The following is a 27760-nucleotide window of genomic DNA, read 5'->3' on the forward strand; positions in this document are numbered from 1 at the left end:
GTTTGCAAATGATACAGCGGTGGTGGGATGCTTCACAAACAATGATGAGTCCAGCTACAGGCAAGCGGTGGAACACCTGGAGAGCTGGTGCAAAAAGAACAACCTGCACATCAATGTGAAGAAGACAAAGGAGATGATTGTGGACTTCAGAAGGAACAACACACTTTTTGCCCCACTCCCCTCAGGAAGGAGGTTGAGGAGCATTAAGTGTAGAACCACTAGACTGAGGAACAGCTTCTACCCTGAGGCTGTTAGACTCATGAATCTCTAACTAGAATAATCACTGTGAAAAAATCACATCATGTTGCTGCTGATCTGTTTCATGTTGATGTGTTCATGCGTGCTCATCTGCTCTCACAGACTCATTTTCATGTTTATGCTGATGTTCGACGTAATGTTTTTATGCTATTAGTGCTTAGTGTATATTTAGTTCATGTTTTTCTTAGTTAAAAACTTAGATGTTATTACTGTTTTTCTTTAACATTTGTATTGTTGGATGTAACTGGGACCCTGTGTACATAATTTCGCTCCACCACATGTACCACATGAGGTGCGAATGACAATAAAGAATCTCTGACTCTGACTCCGACTTGTGCAAAAACAACTGTTTTATTTTGTAGATTTTATTGTTTAATCGTTTGATTTTCTTTTTATGGCCTTTAGGTTTTTACAGCTTTTCTTATGTTAAGTCTGCAGTGCCTTTTGAAAACAGAGGAGGTCAGTATCAAACAAAACCAGTGGTCCACCTGTCAGTGTTTGCATCAGATGGTTCTGTTTTTCTTTGAACAGTAGAGAGAAGACAGAAAATCAGCAAAAATTAAAATGATAAAAAACATCAAATAATTCCATTTCTTTTGTGAACTTATGCTACATGTTAGTGTTTGAGAGGATAAGTCAGGGTTGACTCTCATCTACCACCACACCAAGCATTAATTGTTAAAAAAAAAAAGAGTTTTAGCCATTTTTGATTTACTAAGGTTGACTAGCTGTGGTGGCCATCTTGAATTAAACTGACTCTAAAAGTTGCAGTTGTTCATTCTTTTTTTTTTTTTTTTGCACTTTATTGCGGCGGGAGAACATGTAAAAATTCAAACGAGTGTTTTTTGCTTCCAGTGTGGCGACAGAAAATACTTTAATATTGACCTCTTTTTATTTTGTCATTATCTGATGATTGATCACTTTTTTCAGTGTCTTTAAACTATGTGGTGCACAATACAGGATTAGACTAAGTTATAATCTCATCTGGACCAACAGTGAACGTTTACATCTACACCATATGCCACATAGGGACAGCTGTGGTGAGTGGTTAGAGTGGTCGAGCTCCAATGGGAGAGTTGGGGGTTCTATTCCACCAGCAGTCACATGCTAGTGTCCCTGGGCAAGACACTGAACCCCTCATTGCCTCCGATGTGTGTCCCATTGGTGTATGCATGTGGCAGTTTTGTTCAAAGTGGGGGCCGCAGCCCCTGGGGGCTGCCAGGGGCTGCTAGTGGGGACTCAGAAAGATGGAGAGAAAAATATTTTAAAAAAGCCACAAAAAATAAATAAATAAAATAAATTGCACCCTAGGGCAATCTGTATCTGTCATTTCTAGATAAACACGCTTGAGAGAGAGGTTATGTTTATTTTGTTTTGTTCTTCTGGTCAACAGTTTGTTGAAAAGTTGTTTTATTCAGTGTGAATATAACACGTTTAAAACATGTTAGTTAATAACATTTTTATGCTCAGCAGCTGTGATAATTAACTGAATATAGTAAATAAAAGTTAAAACATTCTAAAAGTTGATGTTTCTTTATATATTTTGTAGCATTGTTTGTGGGTTTACGAGGGGGGCCTCAGCCAGAAGTTAATGCTGTTTGGGGGGGCCATGGCATGGAAAAGTTTGGAAGCCCCTGATCTAAAGCACTGATTAGTCGTTGTAGAGCTCTAGTAGAGTGCTGTACGAATGTGTGTGTGGAGGTAAATAAGAGCACAGACTGTGTTGTAAAGCACTTTGAGTATCTTGGTTAGATAGAAAGATGCTACAGTCCATTTACCTACAGCTTTAAAAATGTGGATTCAGACCATTGTTTGAACTCTGACGTTATCAGTGAGTCGTTGTGCTCTGCAGGGCAGTGACCTGTGATAGTTTGCTCTTCCTGGGAGACACCTCTTGCTCCTGATCATCTCTTCTGTTCTCTAAAAACATTGTTGGGGCCTTTCAGACTGAAACCCTCCCTGCAACACATTGTTACACACAGCACGTGGATTATGCAGGTTACAAGAAGAGTCAGACATGAAAGTGTTTTTGTTTTTCTGTTTTTAATCAAAGTTTGAGCCTCTTTTGGCTGCACCAATCTAACTAAATCTTTTTTTTTCTTTAAAAAACCCCCAAACATTTTAGACACTTTGACTTGCTCTTAGCAACATTGTATCCCACTCCCTCCTCCTCCTCCTCTTCAGCTATGCCTGCGTGTCTCTCCCTCACTTACTGGAATCAACTCCTGTCGCGACAGAAATAGAGCAGACGAGTTTTCAGGATCGGTGCCAGCGAGCTACTGCTGTCTTCAAATCACACCTCACAGCTCACAAACTCTGTTTGGGGTTTACTGAAGCCTCACGTGTCCCCGTCGACTACAAAACCGACTCTGACTCCTTTAAAGAGCGAGGAAAGCCGCACAGAAGGCTGCGGACGTTGCGCTCTCCACATGCGTAAAAATGATCCAAATGCGCACCGTACTGTCCTGCCACTCAGCCAGGTGGGGACTTATTTTAAAGTAATTTATTTATAGAAATACAGTTGCTTTTTGGATATCACTCTCGCACACGCGCGCGCACAAGCACACACCCACTCCTGTCGCGCGCTGAGATGCAGAGCACCGCAGTCGCTGCGTCACAGGACGCGCAAAGAGGGGAGGAGAACCGGGGGCAGACAGAGCAGCGGCTCCTCTAGAGGCAGCAGGACCACCGATTGTTCTCACGCAGACAAGGTAAGCCCATATGTTGTTTAGAGCTTTGGCTCCTGTTTGATTTCTTCAGGTTTATCGCGAGATACACAGAGATGTGGCAATGCCTCGGATATTCACAGAGAAAAGTTTGCTGATTCATTTGTGGGGGGTGTCCGAGGCTCGGTCCACAGAGAGGGGCTGTTCTGGAGAACAGCTGGAGGTTGATCTAAGAGGGACAGCCGAGATAGACAGAGGCTGAAGTTCATTTAGAAAAACAGCAACAACAAAAATAGTTAGATTTAAAGCCTGTGAGGTTTATTCTGCAGGGGGGTACAGCAGGGTGTGGCTCTTTGGAGCCCCTCCCCCCACCCCCCCCCACCCCACACACACACACACACACACTGTGATTCTTACATTAGGTGAAACTCCTCATGCTATTTTGGGAAACCTTCACTGCAGTCTGAAGCAAACGCAGAGCATGGGTCCTTTTAATGTGTGAGAAACAAGTAAACATTTTCCGTTTTTATTTTTTATCAACTCCATCCATCTATTATCTTTTACCCGCTTCTTAACTCATGTTTAATTTACTTTCTTTATTCATAAAGTCAGTGAGCAGGCGCGTGAACTCTGAGCATGAATGGCTGCTTTATGAGTTGGTGTTTATGGAGCAGTGACCCTGCAGCTTCATTCATGTCCTCCTGATGCATGCTCAATAATCCAGGTAGAAAAATCTAACAAGGTTAAGTGAGGTCATCTGGACAGATTCATCCAGACGACCTCACTTAACCTTGTTAGATTTATTTAATGTCCTTTCTATTTGTCAGGGAACCGTTTGGGTCATGTGAGGAATTGGAGCAAACTGTGTTCCTGATTGCATTAAGAGTTTCTCCCACAGGAAGCCCACGGTTACTTAATTCACTCAGCAGAGAAGGGTGATCATCATGATGCGTCTTTGCAGAATCATTTTCTGCACATTTCAGAGAAAATGTCTGCCTCCAGCAGCACAGGGATGGTTTTTCACTGCACCCTCTATGTCAGCATTTCTCTCTCTCTCTTTCTCTCTTTAGGCCTGAAACGATTGATTTCTGAGCAGTGCTGACAACCACATCCAAACATGGTAAGTGGATGGACCCTTCTTATCTTGTGTTGTGTAAGAGTGATCCGAGCAGATCTAGTGTCTGTTTAATTTGTGTGTCGATGAATGCGGGGTCATCTGCTGTCACCTGGCACCGTCTGAGCCCTCCATATCATAAAGCAGCAGTGTAGGGTGTCACCTGTACCTGGGCTGGCACGCAGACACACCTGATGAGATGTTTTCAGTCCATGGACTTGCTTACGGACAGGTAACCAGGCTTCAGTTAATGGGGAACGGAGCAAATAGTACAGTAGTGCGAACACCAGTTTTTTGGCATCGTTATCGTTCCACAATTTTTGTGCTATTTCAACAAGTCATATCAAAACGTTCAGCTCGTTCAGGAGAAGGGTGCAATAACTTTTGGTATTGGTGCAAATGTAGCTTTTTGCAATATTTAGCCTTTTCTGACACTTTTTTTCTCATAGAAAATAAATGAAGCTCATTTTACATCCTTCAAATCTTTAGCTCTGTTTACAACCCATTACTTCGCCTTTCACATTTTGTTTTGCTTTAGCTTCTTTCAGCTTGCTTGTGAAAATTTAATCTTTATTCAGCTACTTTCAGCTAATTTCAGCTGTTGCTTTAGCAGTTTTGTGCTCCTTTCAGATTCTTTCTGCTTACTACAACATTTTTGTGCTTCTTATAACTGCTAATTTCAGCTTGTCATGCTCCTTTCAGCTCATTTATGCTTTTCAGCTTTTGCTGTTATTTCAGCTACTATTTAGCTGTTTTATACTAATTATAGCTTTTTCAACCAATTCCATATTTTTTGCTATAATAAAATTTTTTTCAGCCTCATTCAGCAAAAATATGCTCTCTCCACTTCCTTCTAGCATCATTTCAACTTTTTAAGCAACTTTTCAGCTGTTTTTTATACCAATTTTAGCTTTTTTTTCCCTAGATAAATTCCACTTTTTGTGCTAATTTCTGCTTCTTTCAGCCTAATTGGGCAAACATATTCTTTCTGCTTTCTTCTTATAATTTAAGCTTGTTCTACCTTTTCAGCTACCTTTTAAGCATTTTTAGCTAATTTCAGCTGTTTTCAGATAAATCCAAGTTTTTCATGGTAATTTCTGCTACTTTCAGCCTAATTAACTTTTTTATGCTAATTTCAGCTTGTTGTGCTCCTTTCAGTTTTTTTCTGCTAGTTTCAGCTTTTTCTGCTCTTTCAGCTTCTATTTAGCTGTTTTTATGCTAATTTTAGGTTTTTCAGGTAATTCCACTTTTTTTTTTCTCATTTCAGTTCTTTCTGCTTCCATCTGGGAGTTTAGGCTTCTTTCTGCCTTTTCATCTACTTTTCAGCTTTTTCCACTAATTTCAGTTTTTTTAGCTAATTTCCTAATTTTTGTTATAATTTCTGCTTCTTTAAACATAATTCAGCAAATATGTGTTCTTTCTGTTTTCTTCTAATTTAGGCTTGTTCTTCAGTTACTTTTCAGAATGTTTTTTTAAGCTAATTTCAGCTGTTTTTCAGCAAGTTCTTCTGCAATAAGCATTCAAACCGCATTTTCACAGGAAATGCAATTTCTCTTTAAAATCTAAATGTGATCTCAGTGCAGTCATGATGAACACATACAGTTTAGTCCACAGCTCGTTGCTCGGGTTGTATTTGTGGCCTTGTTGCTCTCCAGCTGCCGTGCAGAGTGATGGTCACTGTGCACGTGCGGTGAAGAGACTCTGGCTGCTTAAAGCTGCAACATTCCCCACAGCTGCAGCTGCAACAAACTCAAAAAACAGCTGACCAAGGCACATGCTGGATTATCCTAAATAAAAGTATGTTTGAACAACTTTAATCTATTGACAGTATGAAGGTTTTTTTAATCTGTAAATGAAACACAAAGAAAGTAATGGTTCTGATTTTTTTGAAGTAGTGCTCTGTGCAAGGGCAGCCGGTCCATTTGGGCAGGTTAGGGCATCAAAATAAAAATAAAAAAATCATCACAAAGTAGTTCCTCCTAATAAATATTGTAAATTACCCAGCAAGTTCGCTTGCTGCATATTGTTTTGTTCTGTGTGTTTTTCAACTATTTGGCCCATTTGAAATTGAATTTAAAATGTTTTTGGTGTTTCATACTTAGTTTTTGTCTTGTTCTGTCTTGGAAAGTTAGTTTTTCACTAACAAACTTCAAATCCAGCACGGCTGCTGTGTGCACTGAAAGTGGTTATAGCTGCAGCAGTAAGATTTTTATTTCTGTAGGTTTATATCTGATCAGATGATGGAACATGTTGCTATAGTGAATGTGTAAGATGCAAAGAAATACTTTATTATAGGCTTGTTTTACTGATTACACTCAGTCTGGTTATGGAGCACAACTATTAGCTAACCCCTCTGAGTTTCTCCTTTGCAACTAGAGCTCATGTGGACAGATATTTAGTGTCATTTCTAGACCGAGTCCTGATTCCCAAGGCACACAGCATTTATAATTTTTAACATAATCTTTTCAGATGAACTCAGTACTTATCTAAATTAAGGATTTTATCTAAAGTGGAACTGTTTCTGATCCTTTAATAACTGAATGAGCAACGCACACTGTTTTTACACCTTAATAACTCTGTTGTTGTCAGCCAGGCCGGCCTCTCAACACTGCACTTAATTCAGAACGCTGCAGCTTTTTACACAAACAAACAGTGTGAACATGTTTCCACACTGCTGGCTTCAGTTTTTTTTTTGGCTTCCTGCTTGTTTTAGAACCGATTTCAGGGTTTTTGTTGACCTACAAGGCCTGAATGGACAGGTATACCTGTAAGACCTCCTGCAGCCTCATGTGCCCTCCAGATCCCTCAGATCTAACCATTTGTTTTTAGCCATTCTGAGATCCAGGCTGGTCCACAACTTTTACTTTTTCACATCTTTTGAATGGTTTTATTTTATGTCTAATTAAATTAATTACATGTTGTTTTTTTAAATGGGTTATTGTATTTTTCATTGTCTTTTTTGTTATTTATGTTATTTAAGTGCAGAGTCTGACGTGTACATTATATATTATGTCCTCTCTGGTGTCTGCTCTTGTTTTTGAGCTGCTGTATGCTGAGGTTTGTAAAGACAGGTGGTCTGTGTGCAACCTGATCCCTACCACACACACACACACACACACACACACTGCCACTTTAATCTGCTGGGGTCGGGACGGACACGAGTCGTCAGCCACTGTAGACCATCAGTATTTAACACAGCCCAGCCTTCACTCCACAGAAGGAAGAGAAGTAAACTTCTTAATCATTCAAATGAAGTTTGAGAGGTTTATATCAACTCTGTAAGAGTTGGGCTTTTAACATCGACTTGTGTCGTAAAACATCAGGTTGGGGTCTTGAAATATTAAAAACATTATTACCAGTAAGTTATAATTTTGCTGTAAAAGTAACAAAAAATGGGACCAGAATTACGGATCAAATAGAATAGTTTCCGTGGCTGTCTGTGTCATTGTGCTCTTGTTTAGGTGCTGTATTAATTCTGTTTTTATACTTCAAGCAGCAATAATTTGTCTTTGCCACCTTTATTTTTTGGGTCAGCAGCCAAAAAGTTTCAGAAATATTGTTTTAAAGGAGCAAACACTGAAAACCCCAGTAAGGGGTCTCCATGAGAGCTCTGAGCCTGTTTTTTTTGAGTAGTTACCATAATAAATCTAAAAATGTGTTTGCCTCCAACGGTTTTTCAGATCATTCGTTTTTCTTCTTCTTTCGGCTGCTCCCTTCTTCAGGGGTCGCCACAGTAAACTGACTCGCACGAAGACTTGGTGATTGTTTTTACACCAGATGTCCTTCCTGACACAACCACAGACCACTGAGCTACCACAGCCTCTGTGTGGAGCAGAGAGCTGACATCTATGGTGCCTGGGGGAGCAGATGGTGGGTTAAGGGCCTTGCTCAAGGGCCCAGAGTGGGGCAAATGAGGGTGGAGATGGGTGTGGGTGTTTCACCTTTCCCACCCACATATTGGCGTTGTCAGTCCAGGGAGTTGAACCAGCGACCTTCCGATCACAGGCCCACCTTCTCTAACCTCTGCACCACCAAGCCCTCTTTTTTCAGAGAACTGCTTTATTTTGGGTAAATTGTGCGGGTGGAGTTGTCAAGAATACGTTGATCTCATCTTAACTTTGAACCTTGTAGACTTAGTGTGTCTGTTTGCTCCAACTATTGTTTCTAAAAGTTGTCTGCTATGTTTTGGGTTTTTATACTTTATACTGTAAATAATTGACACTTTCAAACCTTCTTTACACTAAAAATCATAGATGCCAGCCATAACTTGCATGTTTCCAAAGATTAATGCAGCTGATAGCTGTTTTTAATGTTTAATCTTAGTTGCTGAAACTAAACTGTTGGATAATCGTATCGATTTAAAAAAACAAATTAAACTGTGTCTGGTTTCCAGTGACAGTTTTTGGCTCGTCGTGTTTGCACAAGAATAAGCAGATTAATGTTACATATTTGTTAATTGTAGAGACTTTGACTCTGGCTAAATGGAACGTCGGACATTATGGTGCATTTTACAACACACAACAAGCATCAAACACTCAGCTTGGACTGACTTGGTCTCACAGTTTGGATTCCTCTCAGCTTTTAGCAGATAAACATCGGATGGGAAATAATCATGACCTTCTGAGATAATAAGAGACAAATAAAAATGTGTTTTGTATTTAAAATTTATTCAAATTGTCCTTTTTTTAATTATTATTTCTGCTTTAACTATTCCTTTTTCATTGGTTACCAAAACTTTTAAGTTTTTTCATGATTTGTTTTTTCTTCCAGGAGTTCAGAGGCACAATATCAGACGCTCCGGACTTTGATCCAACTGCTGATGCTGAGACTCTTTACAACGCCATGAAAGGCCTCGGTGAGTTCCTCGCCTCTCGGTGACTCGCGGTCTTATTTTTCTCTATCGCAGAGCAAAGAGGAGGAATTGGAAATTTACTCCCCCCCCGTCCTTGCATGTTGAGTTGGTAATTTGAAACTTAAATGTATTAGGCCTACTAACTTCCATTTTTGTGTGTGGGTACATCTAGGTGTAAGAAAGGCTCTTTTCAAAATTGAGTTGCCACACCAAAATCCAAGATGGCTGCCACCAGTAGTGGGCACTGCTAACCAAAAAGTTAGATTCACTAACGCCAAATGCTAAACAGATTTTAAAAATTTATCGGAAGCTAATGCTAAAGTGCTAACTTTTATTATACACTGTGGTTGCTGACACTCTACATCAGGGGTCTGCAATCTGCAGCTCTGGAACCACACATTGTTTTAGTTTTTAGAAACTGGGCAAAAACTATATTATTTTTTTTCCTTCTTTACAAGAATCTCGTCTTTTATTTTGTCTTAGAATGTACAAATATCAATAAATGTTGAAAATTATTAGATATTCTTAGTTTTATAAAATAACCTCTACTGTCCAGAAAAGCGCCCTCCAATAATCTTAAAGTGGTCTGTGGGCCACCAGTTGAGAATCCCAGTTGTAGCAGGTATTGTGGCTCTGGACACATTTAATTTAGTGAAATGGCTCTTTTGATGGTAAAGGGTGCAGACCCCTGCTCTAGACTGTCTGTAATGTGACAATGTTCTGAGTGAACACAACTCAAAATGGTTCATAAATCACAGGTAAAGCATCCATATCCCATTCAGAGGTGAGTTTTCAGAAATTAATCCGGTCCATCAAAACCAAAGAGGCGGAGCAGAACTCTGCTGTGCTGAAGCAGAGTGATGCATTCAATGTGTGTCAGACGTCACCCTTGTGTCATTTACTAAACCAAATTAACTAACTTTGGTGATCCTCTTTGTGGTTAACTATTTTTATAAACTAACTACAAAGTTGCTGTGCATCATCATCAATATTCTCTCAGTAATAAATTTGTTTTTACTAAAGTAAATGTGTGTGAGAGAGTCACGTCCCAGAGACAGTGTGAGCATTGCAAGCATGTTTGGTAGGAATAATGTGTGCAATGTTTCTGCCTGTTTACAATGTTTCTGGCTGTTTACAATGTTTCTGAGTGTGAAAATGGGTTTTTCATGTTATTTTCCTGTTCTGGTTTGGCATTCATGTTAAAGTCTGTTATTGGCTGTAAACTGACACCATGAGTCAGAGACTGCTTGTAGTAGATATGAGTAGGAAAAAGCACTACATGGTTGGTGACATCACTGGTTGGCATGTAGATGTGTTCAGCTTTACATAGCGTAGCATAGCTCCATGAAATTCATCCTTCTAGCTTTTTACTGAGGACTGTCTTTTAAATAAGATAAGATATAACGTTATTGATCCCACAGGAAATTGTTGAATAAATTAGCAGACTTTAATTTACTGAATCTAATTCAAATTTAATTCACATTTTCCTAATTTAGCAGAATTTACCTAATTCCACCAAATGTTTTCAAAGTTAGTAAAAGCGCACAACCGCCAATTGGAAAGTTGTTTCTGCTAATTGCAGATTAGTGGAATAGCTGAACCGTGCCGCACCACTGGCTGCTACCACATACATGTATATATGAAACTGACTACCCCTATCATTTGATGAAACTATGCTTTCTAGTTTTTATATTGCTTAAAAGTATTTGTTTCTTCAAATGAGTGGGGTGGCTGAAGATTCATCTGTAGTGGCCAAGGACACCATTGTCCAAACCCCTGACTTCACCGTTGCACCAGATGTTGGATAAAATTGCTCCCTCTGCTCTACCTCAGTTATTGGGGATATCGACTACCACTTATTAGTGTTTGCTTGGTGAGCAAAACATGTCTCTTTCCTCAGGCAGCGACAAAGAAACCATCCTGGACCTGATCACCTCTCGAAGCAACGCTCAGAGGCAGGAAGTCATTTCAGCTTACAAATGCAGTTTTGGACAGGTGCGTCCATATTTCATGTTTAACATCACAGACAGAGTTTGAATAAACTGTAACTTTGATTTAACTATAGATGTTTTTTTTTTGCTTTTCCCCCCTAAATTTAAATGTTTTATCAGGATCTGATTGAAGATCTGAAATATGAGCTCACGGGGAAATTTGAGCGTCTCATCGTGAGCCTGATGAGAACCCCGGCTTACCACGATGCCAAGGAGATCCACGATGCAGTCAAAGTAAAACCTGCAGTCAGTTTCATGAAAAGCAGCAAGTGCTTCAAATTTAACGTTGTGTTTTTTTGTTATATTTCAAGGGAATGGGAACAAATGAGAGATGTCTGATTGAGATCCTGGCATCTAGAAACAACCAACAGATCCACGACATGGTTGCAGCTTACAAGGATGGTAAGGCATGTGAAGGAACACCTTATTCAGTGCACAGGTGTGTTTACGTTGATGTGTGTGTGTCCAGCCTACGACAGGGACATAGAGGACGATATTACAGCGGACACCTCAGGTCACTTTAAGAAGATGCTCATTGTTCTGCTTCAGGTCAGTTCACAGAGGAGCTGAAGTTCTCATCAGCGACACATCTGTTCATCTAAACCAGGGGTCTGCAACCTTTGCGATCAAAAGAGCCATTTCTGCCCCTTCGTTGATTAAATTAAATACGTCCAGAGCCGCAAAACCTGCTAGAATTGTCATTATCAACTGGTGGCCCATGGACCACTTTAAGTTTGTTGAAGGGAGCTTTTCTGGCCAGTAGGTGTGGAAAAACATAAAAACATCCAATGATTGTTAACATTTATTGATATTTTTACATTTTGAGACAAAAGAAAAGACTGGATTCTATCCATCCATCCATTATCTTTACCCACTTCTTCCTTTTCGGGTCACGAGGGTCACTGGTGCCCATATCCAGCAGTCACTGTGTGAGAGGTGGGGGCACCCTGGACAGATCACAAGTTCATCACAGAAAACTGGATTCGTGTAAATAAAAAACTTTAAAAACAAAAAGAACTGTGCAGACATATGTGATTTTTTTATTGTGGAGAAATTGAGTATCAGGCAGCACGGTGGCGCCACAGGTAGAGCTGCTGCCTCTCAGTGAGCAGGTTACCCTGGTTCAAATCCCAGTCCAGGGACCTTTCTGGGTGGAGTTTGCATGTTCTCTCCTTGCATGCGTGGGTTTTCTCCGAGTACTATGGTTTCCTCCCACAGACCAAAAACATGCATGTTAGGCTGATTAGTAACTCTAAATCAGGGGTGTCAAACTCATTAACAAAAGGGGGGCAAAATTAAAACATTTTTCAAGCTAAGGACCAATTTCAAAAACTACATTAACTCAAATCAGATATCCAGCATCTTTTCTTGGTCACAGGTTCCTCAACAAGAGTTTGATTGGTCTCATTTGATGTTCTCTGTTGTGCTTTTGACATCATAATCAAAGATTACGGAAAAAATTCAATAGATATAAGTATTTTACATTTCACACGTCATCTTGGGGGCCAGATAAGATGTCAACTAGGGCCACATTTGACCCCCGGGCCTTGAGTTTGACACATGTGATCTAAATTGTCCCTAGGTGAGTGAGAGAGTGAATGGTTGTTTGTCTCTATGTGTCCCTGTGTTGGACTGGAGACCTGTCCAGGGTGTCCTCCACCTCTCACACAGTGATAGCTAGATATGGACACCGGCGACCCCTGTGACCCAAAATGGTAGAAGCGGGTAAAGATAATATATAGATGGATGGATGGATGGATAAAACTTAGTATACTACTTTGAAAAAATAAAGCATAAAGTTAAAGTGAGTATAATTTACTCTGTTTATTAGTACTTGTATCCACATATTTGCAAAGGAAATGACAGGAAAACTGCTAAAACTAGTCTTTTTATTGTTGTTGTGGGTATAACATCCTATAAAATTCAGTTTTATGTTAATTTTAGTCAAAGATCGAAAGAGTCGCTGTGGAGGGACCAAAGAGCCGCATATGGCTCCAGAGCCGCAGGTTGCAGACCCCTGATCTAAGCAGTCTTTAACATGTTTTTAAAAACTGAGGTTTGTTGGTTTGGTGTTCCAGGGGACCAGAGATGAGTCCGGGGTGGTCGATGCGGACTTGGTGCAGCAGGACGCACAAGTGAGAACTTTGTTTTGTATTCACTTGAACATGTGTGCTGCCTCCATTCAGCATGTATTTTATATTATTGCAGGTTTGTTGTGACTTTATTAAGGTATAAAGAGATGCTTTACCGTAGGGCACTTTGCTAACAGTACTGAAATAAGAGAAAAAAGTTTTAAAAACATTCTTAGTCTCAGTTGAGGTCAGGTTCTATACTTGACTCTAAAAACGTGCAGGAACAAGTAGTGGCTCAGAGATGGCACAAAACTGTTTTTACAGCAAAAAAAAAAAAGTTTGATCAAAAATACTAAACTTGAACTTGGCTGTATGTAATTGTGTGTTGTTTTTCATTATTTCCTGCTAAATGTTAAGTTTTATCTTTGTGTAGGCCCTGTATGCAGCAGGGGAGGAACAGTGGGGGACGGACGAGGCCAAATTCATCTTGATCCTGGGAAACCGCAGCGTGACGCACCTCCGTATGGGTGAGCTCACAGACCAAATAACATGACAGAGTTGTTTATGACACTAACGCTGCGACCTCAGGTCTTTCTGACGGCAAAGGAACTTGAACAACATCAGTACTGTCAGTACCAGATGGCAGAGAACAACAGTCTTACAAAGCTGCATTAAAACAGGAAATTGTCCTTTTTTTGTTTGGAAGTCTACACCTCGGAGCATTAAACAGTCTCAAAACCCTGTCAGTATTCTAGCTGAGATGATGTGCTTTGCTACATAATATCTCTTTTATCTGTTTGTTTGCTTAGTATTTGATGAATATGAGAAGATTGCGGAGGTGTCCATCGAGGACAGCATAAAGAGTGAGCTGTCTGGAGACTTTGAGAGGCTGATGCTGGCTGTAGGTAAGAGAATCTCAAACATGTCGCTTCCTTTCCACACAGAAACATCTGAGTTCTTGATTTGACCCAGGACTTGTTTCTGGTGTTTTCCTACAGTGCATTGCATCAGGAGCGTTCCCATGTTCTTTGCCAAGCGCCTCTACAAGTCCATGAAGGTAAACACGACCTGTTCCCACGGTGTCCGCAGAACCGCTGCCACGGATTTTAATCTGCTTTCAACGAGAGCATTGCTTTGTCTTCAAAGATTTGTTTTTCGTTGGATTGTTAGGGTCTTGGCACAGCTGACAACACTCTGATCCGGATCATGATTTCTCGCTCTGAAATCGACATGTTGGACATCCGAGAGTGCTTCCGTCTCCTGTACGAGAAGTCGCTCTACAACATGATCAAGGTCTGAAAGCGTTTTAAACACAAGTTTAAAAAAAATTCCGTGCTCCGCTAATGTTTGCCTCACTGTGTGGCTCAGGATGACACATCAGGAGATTATAAGAGGACTCTGCTCCATCTGTGCGGAGGAGACGATGAGTAAGTTACAGCCGGGCTGCAGGAGACAGCAGTAACCAGTAGGGGGCGACAGAGGACCGACTCAGCAGTAGATGTTTTCTGAGGTCGAAGATCTCCAGCTTGACTTTGCTGAGTTTGCTTTGTTGTGTCAAACTGATCGTTGCAGCTTAGCTGGAGAGTTCTTCCCTGAAGCGGCTCAGATAGCCTACAAGATGTGGGAGTTAAGTGCCATGACCAAAGTTCAGGTTTGCCTCCCATCAGCTCCCACTTTAGATGTGTCCTTGCATGTTTGGCTTGACAATAACTGGAATCTCGAGCGCCTGCTGGCCTCGCAACGGCTGTGCTGCTGCAAGCTTGCGCTGAAGCCGTGTTCTGCACAGAGGATGGCTTTGTTGAACTCCGGATACGATCAGAACGCTGTTCTCTGGAATACAAATAGTTTCTCTTGTAATCCTCCACTTGGAGGGTGAATGTCAGAAAGGTCTCAGCATTGTTGCAAACAAAAGGCTGCCTCACTAACGCTTTGTAGAGACCGAGTCGTTTCTCAGCGTGCCAACGTTTTTTCGTTGTTTGGTGAATTCTGCCTTCATGAGGGCACCTGCTCTCAAAGGTCACAAGAATATTCTCATAACGCTCAGAGTGCTGCTTCAGCTGTAATCTGGTCAATAATCTTTGGACAACAAACCGTGAATGTGGCTGTTTTGCATGTTTGTTCTAACAAACCTGATGTGTGTGCCAAGAATCTTTGTCTGTTATCTTTGTGTGTGTGTGTGTGTTATTGATCATTCTCCTGATTGGATTATTTCCACTCCCTCAGTTCAGGCCCACAGTTCGTCCTGCTTCTGGTTTTGACCCTGCAGCCGACGCACAAGCTCTAAGAAAAGCTATGAAGGGGTTTGGTAGGCAACTTTTGAAACTTAAAGCCCAACACATCCTGTGCACAGTTACAAATATATTTTTGCCACTGAAAGGCAACGACAGATGTTTTTGTTTGTACCTGTTTGTGTGTTTGCTCATGAACCATGGGAAACAGTTTAGTACAACTTACACTATTAAACTATTCATGCTCAGCTCCGTCTGTTAGCATCTCATGAACCACTAGATGGATTTTAAGGTAATGTAATGTAACATGGCCGCCACAGCCAGCTGACCTTAAAAATGACAAATTTTGCTTTGAGTAATTCAGTTTTATAGACACTGCATTAAAATTGGGTGTGGTTGTAGCTGAGACTCAGTCACAACACATACAGTACGTCAAATACTATTCATTTTCCAAAATTGTTGCCCAAAACTTTAGCATCAACCATCGAAGTCAACCTTGTTTGTCTGTTAGCAAAATACCTAATTTACCACTAGATTGGTTTTAATGAAACTTTCAGAAAGTAGTCATTGGATATACGTCTACAACTGAGTTACTTTTGACACCAACCACATTTAAGATGGTTGCCACAGGTAACCAGTTTAAACCAATGCAAAATGCCCATAACATAAGTCAATGTTGCAGATATTGAGGTTAAATTTCATGTGATAGTAGGTGGGAGTCATACTCTGAGTGTGACATCGTGCCACGTTACCTGAGATAGCACTCATAGCGAGGTGCTGGCCAAAATCTTTAACTCCGCACTCACCCTGGCAACAGTTCCCACCTGCCTGAAGACCCACCATCATCCCAGTCCCAAAAAGCTCTACAATGACTGGTCTAAATTCTTAAAAAAACTGGTCATGATCCACATCCAAACAACCATCAACATCAACGAGGACCCTGATCAGTATGCATACCGTGAGAACCAATCAACAGAGGATGCCATCTCGTCTGTGGTCCACACTGCTCTCATCCACCTGGAGCAGAAAAACTCTTACGTCCGTATGCTCTTTGTGAACTTCACATCCGCCTTCAACACCATGATCCCCCAAACCCTGATGGACAAACTATCCACACTAGGACTAAGCCCCTCCATTTGCAAGTGGGTACTAGACTTCTTAACAAACAGACCACAGTTAGTGAGGATCCACAACTTCTCCTCCTCCACCATAACCCTCAGCACTGACTCCCCTCAGGGATGTGTGTTGAGCCCCCTTCTGTTTACTCTGCTCACGTATGATTGTGCAGCTACCCATCCAGGCTGTCACATTGTAAAGTTTGCAGATGATACAGCGGTGGTTGGCTGCATCACAGACAATGATGAGTCCAGCTACAGGCAAGAGGTGGAACACCTGGAGAGCTGGTGCAAAGAGAATGACCTTCACATCATTGTGAAGAAGATGAAGGAGATGGTTGTGGACTTCAAAAGGAACAAACACACCTACACCCCCCTGAACATAAGAGGATCTGCAGTGGAAGTGGGCTCCAGCTACAGTACAAGTATTTGGGTGTGCACCTGAATGACAACCTCAGCTGGAGCAACAACACTACCAGCCTGATCAAGAAAGCTCATCAGAGACTCTACTTCCTCAGACGGCTGAGAAGTTGGTCTGGGAAGCTCAGTCCTCACCTCCTTCTACAGGTGTGCAGTGGAGAGCATCCTGTGCTCCAGCATCAACGTATGGCATGGAGGCTGCACAGCTGCAGAAAGAAAAGCTTTGCAGAGAGTGGTGAAGGCTGCACAGAAGTCTGTCGGAATCAGCCTCCCCACCATCACAGACATTTACACCTCCAGATGCAGGAAGAGGGCCACCTGCATCATGAAGGACCCCACTCACCCAGCACACACACTTTTTGCCCCGGACTCATGAATATCTAACCAAGATAATCACTGTGAAAAATCACATCATGTTGCTGCTGATCTGTTTCAATGTTGCTGTGTTCATGCGTGTTCATCTGCTCACACAGACTCATGTTCGTGCTGCTGTTCAGCGTATTGTTTTTGTACTATTAGTACTTAGTGTATATTTAGCTTAATGTTTTTCGCAGTTCACATCTTAGATCTTATTACTGTTTTTCTTTTACATTTTATACTTTTGTTGGATGTTACTGGGACCCTATGTACACAGTTTCATTCCACCACATGTACCACATGAGGTGCAAATGACAAATAAGAAACCTTTGTCCTTGACTTAGCATTTTATTCAAGGTTTGACAAAAAAACTTGTAGCACGCCGTCGTTTCTCAACATACAATGATGTTAGTCTAAATCTCAGAAATATGTAATGCTTCAAGGAATGCTCGGTTTTTCGTGACTCGTGTTTTTGCCTGTTTTCTTGACCACAGGAACAGATGAAGATGCCATCATTGAAATCGTTGCAAACAGAAGCAACGCCCAGAGGCAGGAGATCCGACAGGCCTTCAAGTCGCAGCTGGGGAGGGTGAGAGAAACAAATGCTTCAAAGTAACATTTACAAAAGCATGCTGGGATTTATTTCTTTAACTTTAGTTTTTAAGCCAAGCCAAACATTTACTAGCTTTAGTTCCAACTCCTGTAAGATATATTGTATTTCCTGTAACAAGTTCCTGACGCCTCGCTGGATCTGATCCCCCTCCAGGATCTGATGAAGGACCTGAAGTCTGAGCTGTCCAGGAACTTGGAGAGGCTGATTATTGGGCTCATGTTGACCCCAGCTGAGTTTGATGCCAAAATGATGAGGAAGGCAATGGAGGTAATATGGGTTTGTTTTGTTTGAACATGTAATTGACCTCAGCCTGTACACAAACATGACACCATGATGCCTCAGTGAATTTTACAGATACTGACCAAAAACTTTGGTGTGGTGGTAGCTGACAGTCGTTCACAGCACAGACTTTAAGGGCTAACAAATCTTGCAAGATATTTCTTGTGATTCTGTATACTGTAATTCATTATTTCTCCTCACAAGATGTTCTTACTCTGAAACTGGCATGAAGCACCATGCATTCCCTTCAGGAATATAATATATATAAATATATATATATATATATATATATATATATATATATATATATATATTATAATCTGTTTTGATGACGATTGATGAACGTTTGTTTGGACTACTAATGATCCATCAGCCTAAACACATTTTCAGGCTGTCTTTGATTCAATAACTTACAGAATATTTTATAGTTATGACGTGTTTTATTGTCAAACTGTAGGAAGGGCAGGCTTTACAGCAAATAAAAAACATGGCTAAAGAAAAAAAAAGTTTTTTTTTAATCTCAATTTAAAATGAGCTTATTACAAAAACTAAAACCTTGACTTTTGGTCTGTTCTTTGATGGCTTTCTACACACACAAAAAGCTGAATGTAACATTCTTAAAGAGCATAACCATAGATCTTTATTTGTCTTCCAAGCCTGGATAAAGCATGAAAGATGCAGGTGAAGCCTCAACAGAGCACCCAGCAAGCATCCAATAATGAAATAGATTTATACATAATGTGTTTAGTAATGTTTGCACTTCCTGGTGCAGAACAGCAGAGTCATTCTGGACTTTGAACATTTTAAAGATGAGGAAACACAAGTCTGCAAAAAGAACAATGTTCCTAAAGAAGGTGAAGTGATCTCATTGCATGATTATAGTGAAAACATATGCAAATTATAAAAATAAATATTTTGAAAAGCATAGCAACTGTAAAATCTTAAAGTTTTAGCAGACATCTCTTGATTGAGCAGAATGTTGTTAATATAAGTGGCTAAAATAGCACAAAGTATGCAGGTTTCAAAAAATGTGACAAAATATAAAACCAGGAAAACAATAATGTGAATCCTGAATCAGCATTCACACAGTCATCCATGAGTAGCACCACAAATGCATAAATTAGACTAATTTCACTAATGTTTTTATTTTTATAGTCAAAATAATTCTAATTTTTGTGTGTTTGGTACCAGTTTTCAGGTCTTAATGAATTACTTGTGCTATGTCCGCTGCACGGTGTTTCCACTTCATGCAGTCAGGCAGTCATTTCTCAGTTTCAGCAGGAATTCATTGTTTGTAGTTGTGTTTCCTCTATGTGGTAGTTTCCATGACATTCAACTTAAAGCCGCACAATGTATGTTGTAATTTTGTGGTTTGTCCGAGTTCTTTAATGTTGAGCGTAACTCAGCAGGTGATGATGAGACCTACATCTGACCCACGGGTGCACCGGTGATGAACTTTAAACACAAATGTCCTGCAGAGTTTAGTTTTCAATCAAAATAACGCCTGACAAGAAAATAAGCAATGCGTTTCATTTCACATGAGCAGCACGGAGGCTCAGTCGGTAGAGCTGTTGCCTCTCAGCGAGAAGGTCACTGGTTCAAATCCCGGCTCTGGACCTTTCTGGGCGGAGTTTGCATGTTCTCTCTGTGCTGCGTGTTTTTTTTCCGGGTACTCCGGTTTCCTCTCACAGACTAAAAACATGCATGTTAGGCTGATTGGTAACTCTAAATTGTCCCTAGGTGTGAGTGAGAGAGTGAATGGTTGTTTGTCTCGTTTGTCTCTATGTGTCTCTGTGATGGACTGCAGACCTGTCCAGGGTGTCCTCCACCTCTTGCCCAGTGACTGTTGGACATGGGCACCAGTGACCCCCATGACCCAAAAAGGAAGAAGCAGGTAAAAATGATGGATGGATGGATGGATGGATGTCTCATCCACCTGGAGCATGTTGTATGTGCACAAGGAGAACATGCAAACTCCATCCAGAAAGGCTCCAGGCCAGGAGGCGATCCTGCAACCTTTTCACAGAGAGACAACAGCTCTAACCATTGTACCACCATGCAAGTCTTAACATAAAATTATTAGTGTAAAACTGGTATGAAAATGGCAGTCAGTATGCATTCTTTCAAGAATTGCCAGGTCTTTATTTAGAATTGGAAAAAAACAAACAGTCTAAGTTAGTGCTTATATTTTAAGGTTCAACATCGATTTATTCACTAAAACAGCAAGTATATAGTTTATAGTGTTTCAGGACTCTGTCACATGTTGTCAGTGTCTTCTGATTGTAAAACCTTTGGCTTCAACAGGGTGCAGGGACAGATGAGCACGCTCTGATTGAGATCCTGGTTTCCAGGAGCAACGAGCAGATCCAAGCCGTGAACGCAGCCTATCAGGACGGTGAGTTTAGATTCCAAACAGTACGGGTTTTAAAGGTGTTCGTCTTGTTTCAGTAAAAGCACGTTCCACCGTGTTGTCCCTCACAGCCTATAAGAAGACTCTGGAGGAAGCTCTGCAGTCAGACACATCGGGCCACTTCTGCCGCATCCTGGTTTCCCTCGTGCAGGTAACCTTTGTCGTGAGAACTCTGACTGTGTGTCCTTTCCACGCCCACTCGCTGTCTGATTTGTGCTTTCAGCTGCAGCACTCTAACACACACAAAGGGCTGCTTATTCACCTCCATGTTGTTTCTTTCAGAAAATCCTGAAGTACTTTTTAATGGAAGTTTGGGGATGACTAAACTGATATTTTCCCTTTCTTTTCTCAGGGTGCCAGAGAGGAGGGCCCTGCAGATGTGGAAAGAGCCTGCGAAGATGCTCAGGTGATGCCTAATCCAGTGCAAATTGTTCAAATTTTGCATAATGGAGCAATTGCATTAAACACTTGTTCCCGTCGTCGATTCCTAACCTTAAACAGGAACTGGCGGACGCGTGCAACGCAGACTCTGACGACATGGAGATGAAGTTTATGAGTATTCTGTGCACCAGGAGCTTCCCCCATCTCAGGAAAGGTGAGGATCAAAGCTGAACGACGATCAGCTGTTTATAAATTCAGTCATCTTCAAAAACATGTCTGACCAATCACAAGCTGTCTCCTCACGCAGTGTTCCAGGAGTTCGTCAGATGCTCCAACAAGGACATTGAACAGATTATCAAGAAGCACATGTCGGGAGACGTGAAAAATGCCTTTTATGCAATAGGTAAATCCTTTTGAGCTTGTCCTTAATAATATCTCACCGTCATGAAAGCCGTGAGAAAATAACTGTTTATATCTGTGTGTGCCTATATCAGTTTGTCTGTCTGTTAACAAAATATCTCATGAACCAGGAAACAATTTTTTAACGAAACTGTCAGGACATAAGCACTGGATGAACATCTACAACCGATAAATGTTTGGAGTCTACCCCATTTAAGATTTCCGCCACAGCTAATCAGCCACAGCACACACTAAAATCAGAATCAGAATAAGTTTTATTATCATTGCACCAAAATACAGTGAGATTATGTTCGTACAGTCGTCCGAAAGATGGATGGAGTGCACGTTGCTGCTGCTCCTAACAGTTTGTTCTTTTAGATAAGAAAAGGCCATGAGGAGAGGATAGTGGTATTACACACCTTGTCCTTATCAGGACACAATTTAAGACATAAAAAAACTCTACCAGCAAGCACATTTATAATCACATTACATGCGCATTTGACGACAAGATGGTGAGATTTGTCTATGAAGCATTTCCAGATAGCCCATAGTCCTGTTAAGACGTTTAAGATGTTGGTCAGTTGGTACAGTTCTGATAAACAGTCACAGAAGTTGTCGGGGGGTGGTTGCGATGGACAGAGATCTCTTAATTTACACATATCCCAGGAGAAATTTGATAAGTCGGCCTGCTTCGAGGCCAAACGGTGGAGTCAGAGTCATTTAAGCCGCAATTGTTGATTTTTTTTCAGGCAGACTTATTTTTCATCAGCCTTAAGTCCTGCTGGTACTTTTAATCTACAATGGCCAGATTTGTGGGCATTCCACTGGTCCGTGCTTATTAGCTCCCTCCAAGGTCGTCCACAAACATTGCTGGCGAGTCCCAGAAGCCACAAGTGGCCTGCGATTCTCACAAATCGCTTCCATCTTACGATTTAGTTCGTAAATCAGCTGATTATGAGTACTCGAAGCACAAACCAAACCTGCAGACAGGGCCGGCAGCTTTGCCATGGCCGAAACTGCTGCTGCAGTCTTCTTTAATAGCCTATAACATAGGTATCCACCGGTGCCATAGAGCAGAAACCCTGCTATCGTGATTCTAATATCTTCGGCGTCCTCCTGAGATAATACGGAAAGGCACATCAGATCCATGATGTATCCTGCTGTGTGCATCTCAGGGGGTATGAGGGTTCTCCAGGACCCTGTCGCTTTGTTGAAAAAATGTTATCGATTACGTTGAAAGTCCAGCTGACCAGATCCGTGACAGTAGGCTACGTTTCGAAAGATGTGTAAATAGAAGCTCTGATACACGACAGAGAGCAAAAACGCAGGAGGAGGACGCGAGAGGGAAGAAATGTGTCTGTCTTGCATGAGAGCGAGTGAGGAAACTGGATGTAACTGTCATTGTTAAGGATGTAATACAATTTTTTTGTGGGGTGGGGGGTAGCAGAGTGCCGTACCCTTCATATTCTTCTAATACAAACGGAGTGCATGACATATTTGTTTAAAACTGAGGCAGTAGTTGTTGGAGTTGATCCTGTTGGTCTGTTAGCAAAATACCTCATGAACCGCTGGATGGATTTTAATAAACCTCTCAGAAATTAATCACTGGATTGTCATTGGCAACTAATAAACTTTATGATTAGACCCCATTCAAGATGTCCACCACAGCTAGTCAACCTTAGCTAACATAAAAAATATGCTAAGTCTTTATTAGTTTTAGACTCTGAGCAAAGTTTTAACTCAATATCTAAAATATCTGTCTGTTGGGGTACTAGCAGATGAGAAATTATTTAAAATTTGCAAGGCAGCGGACGATGTTTCATTATATTTTGCTTTAATTAATTAATTTTTTTGGGACTGTATTTTTTGTGACTCCATCTCAGCCCTTCTGTCTTTTTCTTTTAGTTCGCAGCGTGAAGAACCAGCCGTCTTATTTTGCAGACCGTCTCTATAAAGCTATGAAGGTACTGATTTTTGCATTTTACCTTACCGCTTTTCATCGTAGAACCAAACGAAGCCAACTCCATGGCCTCGAGTATATTTAGATATCAGCAGCTTGTTTACCAAACCAGAACAAACAGGGTGAGTTCTGATTTCCTCTGCAGGGTCTCGGTACAGACGACAGGGCGCTGATCCGCATCATGGTGACCCGGAGTGAAATCGATCTTTTCAACATCCGTAAAGAGTTTAAGGAAACGCACGACGCCTCCCTCCATGAATTCATCCAGGTAGAGACTGCGATTGTAAGTCTGATTAATTGCTTAATAACTCTTCTTTTTACTCTCATCTGACATGTTTTTGTTTGTTTTTTTCATCTCGCTGCCTTCGTCTCGCTCTGTGTGAGCATGCTTTTGCACATCTTTCAGCTGCTGCTGTGGTGAGGTGGTGGGGCGCTTTAATCTATAGCTTCCTGCGGTGGACTGCAGGCATGTGGCTACTGCACAGCTGTTTAGGAATTTCCCCAACCCAACTTCCTCTTTATATCTGTCGTGTGATTGGCTGGCGGCTGCAGAGATAGGAAGTTCCTAAAAACAGCTCAATAATACCTTACAGATGAAATCACCGTGACACCGATAAAAAGCGGCGAGCAGAATGTCCTGGATTTGCTTGGCCAGAAATGTTTTTAAATTGTGCAAGAAAGAAAGTTGCAATACGGTGGTTAGTTTGAAGTTTGTGTCGAAAAAACGTCTTGTGCATTCACCGTTTAAAGTTTTGTACGAGCACAATATTTTAGGTAGCTTTAAATGCATAAAAGGACGCTGATTTGCACAATATATCAATTTCCAAGTTTGCATATTTATCGTACAAACCTAAAATTTAAACTGATGCACAGGAATGCATTTAAAAATGTTGCTGTAAACCTTTTTCTCGTTTCACGTGTGAATCCACCTCCCAGCAGTTTCCACTTGTTTGTGGAGGTTCAGAGTGGGACAACACCCGAAATGGGTTTGATGTAAAAATGGAGGAGCCGGAGTTGATCCAGAACTTGTTGAACTGCACAAGATTTGAAAATAAGATGACAGAAGCATGTTGCACACAGATGGTCTATAAAACTGTGAGAACAAGATCCCAGTGTGGATATATATTAAAATGCAGTTGTTCTTAATCTGCTGAACTATCGTTACAACACTGATTTGTAACATTTTATTAATACATATTATTAAACTTTATTTAATGTGAACTTTTTTCAAAATGACATTATGGGTTAAATGAGTTTTATACACAACTGTGCGTTTAGCTTATTTAAAAAGCACCCAGGAAATAATTGCCAAGTCTTCGTGCGACTTAGTTCGCTGTGTCGACCCCTGAAAAAAGGGAGCAGCCGAAAGAAGAATAATAAGAAAAAACGCACCCAGGACACTGTAACGAGAGCAGTTCTATTAATGTAAAATAAACGTGAAACTTGTGCTTGAAGTTGTAACACTTTCATGAACAGGCTACTGCAGCTCTGATGCAGAACATCATGACCCAAAGAAATTATTACATTAAATTTATTACAGTAAAAGCCTAAACTGTCTGCTCAATAGCTTATGGGTTCGCTAATTAGGTCTAAGTGTTGAAGCCATAAATATGCAGCCTATGTTTAATACCAGTTGAGTGTGTTAACTTCTTGTTTTTGCTTTTTGTTTCTGTTTTAGTGCCACTTTTTGTGATTCTGGTCAGCTTGCTAAAAGCAGCGAGCAGTACAGTGGCTAACAGCTATTAGCTAAAAAAGATATCTGCTAAGTTAGCTGTCTTTAAACTAATGGATGCTAAAATAGCTATTAAACTAATAGCTCAGTGCTATTCAACTAAACTGCTCAGGGGGCCACAGTCTCTGAAAGCCAGCAGCTCAGGGGCCCGGCAGCCAGCAATTAAAGTCGTTATGTAAATAAACCAAGTATTACAATGATCTGTGACCTTTTAAATGTGTTTGTTTTATTGCATTGAATCATAAATGCAATAAACAGAACCCAAAACCCAAATCCAAAACCCAGACCCCCCCCCCCCCCCCCCCCCCCCCTGCCCAGGCTGGACTGAAGTCACCTGCGGGCCAGTTGAATAGCCCTGTAATAACTACTAACCTAACAGCTGTTATTAAGCTAACAATTCTAGTTCCACTTTTATGTTTTAGAGTTTTTACTTGCCTTTTAAAAAATAATATCCCAAAATTCAGTTATTAGAACTAATAAATGAGAAATGCAGAGGCTAACAACTATTAGCTGAAAGAAAGCTATCTGCCTACTTTGAACCGGATCCTGCCAGAACAGGATCAGGGAACTCTCTTATTTTGACAGGTTGCATTCCTATGTCTGTTTGGATCTGGTAACTCTCAGGCGTACAGATAATAAAGTTATGGCACGAACAAATATGACTGCCTTGAATGAAATAAACTTGTTTTGGATATGTAAAATAATTACATAAACACTAATTTTAAACACAACAGCCACATACATGCTTGAAGCTTCTCAATATCACATACAAGCTGCCTCTTCAAAAAGCATTTCTGCATCTATCCATAAAAAAAGGACAATTGTAGGTAAACGTAGATGTTTAACAACCCATTAAAATACACCAAAAATGCAGGAAATTGCATCAACTTTATTCACTCCCACCCAAGACCCCCCCCTACCCCACCCACTATTTGCGTTCCGGCACTGATTGGTTTACAAATTAAGCCCTGCCGATAAGGTTATAGACATAAATATATAAATACATATATACATACGTATCTATCTTTAGGGGCTAACTGTGATTAGCTCATTAGCTAGGGGCTAAAAGTTTAAAGAAACCCAAAGGCTGTTGAGCTGCTAATTGTTTTTAAGCTAATAAGCATTAGCCTAAAGAAAGCTAATTGTTGCTAGCTTGTTAGCTGTTTTTAACTAATGGTCATAAGCTGTAAAGCTAAAGAAAGAAGGTAAAAATATAATACTAATAATATAATAATAATGATTTATTATTATTATTATTATTATTATTATTATCCATCCATCCATTATCTTTATCCGCTTATTCCATTTTGGGTCACGGGGGTCGCTGGTGCCCATTTCCAGCAATCACTGTGTGAGGGGCGGGGTACACCCTGGATGGGTCGCAAGTCCATCACAGGGACACATAGAGACAAATGAGACAAACGACCATTCACTCACACCTAGAGACAATTTAGAGTTACCAAACAGCCTAACATACATGTTTTTGGTCTGTGGGAGGAAACCGGAGTACCCGGAGAAAACCCACGCATGCACGGAGAGAACATGCAAACTCCACTCAGAAAGGCCCCTGGACCGGGGTTTGAACCAAGGACCTGCTCGCTGAGAGGCAGCAGCTCTACCAGTTGCACCACCGTGCTGCCCTTTATCAACACAAAGAAGTGAAAATCCTAATCTGTGTGTCAGGTGATAAAATGGGTAATTCCACTTTTGACCACTCAGTTTTTCCTCATTTTATTTTAATTAATTTACTTTGCAGTTGTTCTATTGTGTCAAGGCAAGGTCAACCCTGAAGGTCAGATGTCAGCAGATGTGAGCTGTAGTTTCCATGAATTCAAACTCCTGTTGTGTGTTTTCCATTCATTTCCAGAGCGACACCTCAGGAGACTACCGTAAAACCCTGCTGATTCTCTGCGGAGGGGAAGATTAAACCTCTGGCTTCAGTGACCACAAAATCAAGCCCGCTCACGGAGTCAAAGCAGGTGTGGTTCAACCCCCCCAGCCAAATGAAGCGACCCCCTGTATGATGACCTCTCAGCACCATGAGCCAGCTTTCTGCTTTCAGATTTACTTTCCCTGTCTGGCGATAGGATGCGTGTCTTTTTTACCGTGTCACATGTAAAATGAAGTTTTTCTCGTAGCACAGAAATATGCTTCACATGTACATTAGCAGGTGTTAAAGCAGTGCCTTTACATCATCACCCGCCCAGAGAGTAGGCCTATTGTGATATTAAAATATACCCAAATAAAATAATTATAATTAAAATAATACTGCCTTTTTGTTCTTCTATGAAATGATGTGTTATAACAAAGGTAAAATAAACTCAGTGTTCGCTCTCAGGTATTTTAATTCTATTTTTTTTTACTTTATGTGCACTACTTTCAGACTGGCAGGGCATTTCAATGATTAACTGCGTTGACATGAGCAATAAGACGAGGCTGAACAAAATGGGAACTACATTGAACACCAGGAAAATCCCAGTCCAGCTCAAGGCCTCACAAACTCAAATAAACCCTCAAGTTATTGCTTCTGCTACAGTAAAAGCAGTTGAACACAAATGTCAGATCTCTAATTTAAAAAAAAAACTGCTAATAAATGCATAAATGAAGCTCATATCTTTTGGTTTGGACAGGTGCAGAATCTAAGCGCAGCCACGCCAACATGAAACACCCGACGCAACATTGTCATGTCGTTTTCCACACGCTGCATTTGCACTCGGACACTTAATGTTGGAGGGGAGTGCATCACGGTTGTCTGAGCTCTTGCTGGCGGCTCACTCAGTCGTTTGTGTGAGCGCAGCTGTCGTCAGGCCATTCTGAGTTAAAAGAGGAAAGAAGCGAAGAGAAAGAAATAGACATATGTGGTGAGGAAATCCCCCGCAGCACGCCAGAATCCAAGACAACAAATAGTCTGCA

At 40.9% G+C, this 27760-nt stretch overlaps 1 protein-coding gene across 2 annotated transcripts; it reads left to right on the top strand.

Moving 5' to 3' along the window:
- Positions 1-2868: 2868 nt before the first annotated feature.
- On the top strand, positions 2869-27083 carry anxa6 (annexin A6). 2 transcript variants are annotated; one of them, XM_037675936.1, is made up of 25 exons: positions 2869-2969; positions 3995-4044; positions 8809-8893; positions 10791-10885; positions 11002-11115; positions 11193-11283; positions 11351-11430; positions 12960-13016; positions 13387-13480; positions 13763-13858; positions 13952-14010; positions 14124-14246; positions 14322-14380; positions 14526-14604; positions 15177-15258; positions 17568-17662; positions 17840-17953; positions 20270-20360; positions 20447-20526; positions 20728-20781; positions 20877-20970; positions 21064-21159; positions 23061-23119; positions 23261-23398; positions 26715-27083. In XM_037675936.1, the coding sequence occupies exons 2-25, from the start codon at positions 4042-4044 to the stop codon at positions 26772-26774; spliced, it is 1998 nt and encodes a 665-aa protein (XP_037531864.1). In that variant the 5' UTR covers positions 2869-2969; positions 3995-4041; the 3' UTR covers positions 26775-27083. The 2 variants fall into 2 exon arrangements, with proteins under 2 accessions (XP_037531864.1, XP_037531865.1); XM_037675937.1 differs by having other exon boundaries at positions 23261-23383.
- Positions 27084-27760: the final 677 nt, after the last annotated feature.

Source organism: Nematolebias whitei, chromosome 4 (genome assembly GCF_014905685.2).
Source record: "Nematolebias whitei isolate Nwh7 chromosome 4, NemWhi1, whole genome shotgun sequence".
Taxonomy (NCBI): Eukaryota; Metazoa; Chordata; class Actinopteri; order Cyprinodontiformes; family Rivulidae; genus Nematolebias; species Nematolebias whitei.

Excerpts from the sequence above, each read along its gene's own strand:
- anxa6 (XM_037675936.1), top strand. Across the intron at positions 8,894-10,790 it reads CAACGCCATGAAAGGCCTCG|GCAGCGACAAAGAAACCATC; the intron begins GTGAGTTCCTCG and ends CTCTTTCCTCAG. Across the intron at positions 20,971-21,063 it reads CTTCCCCCATCTCAGGAAAG|TGTTCCAGGAGTTCGTCAGA; the intron begins GTGAGGATCAAA and ends CTCCTCACGCAG.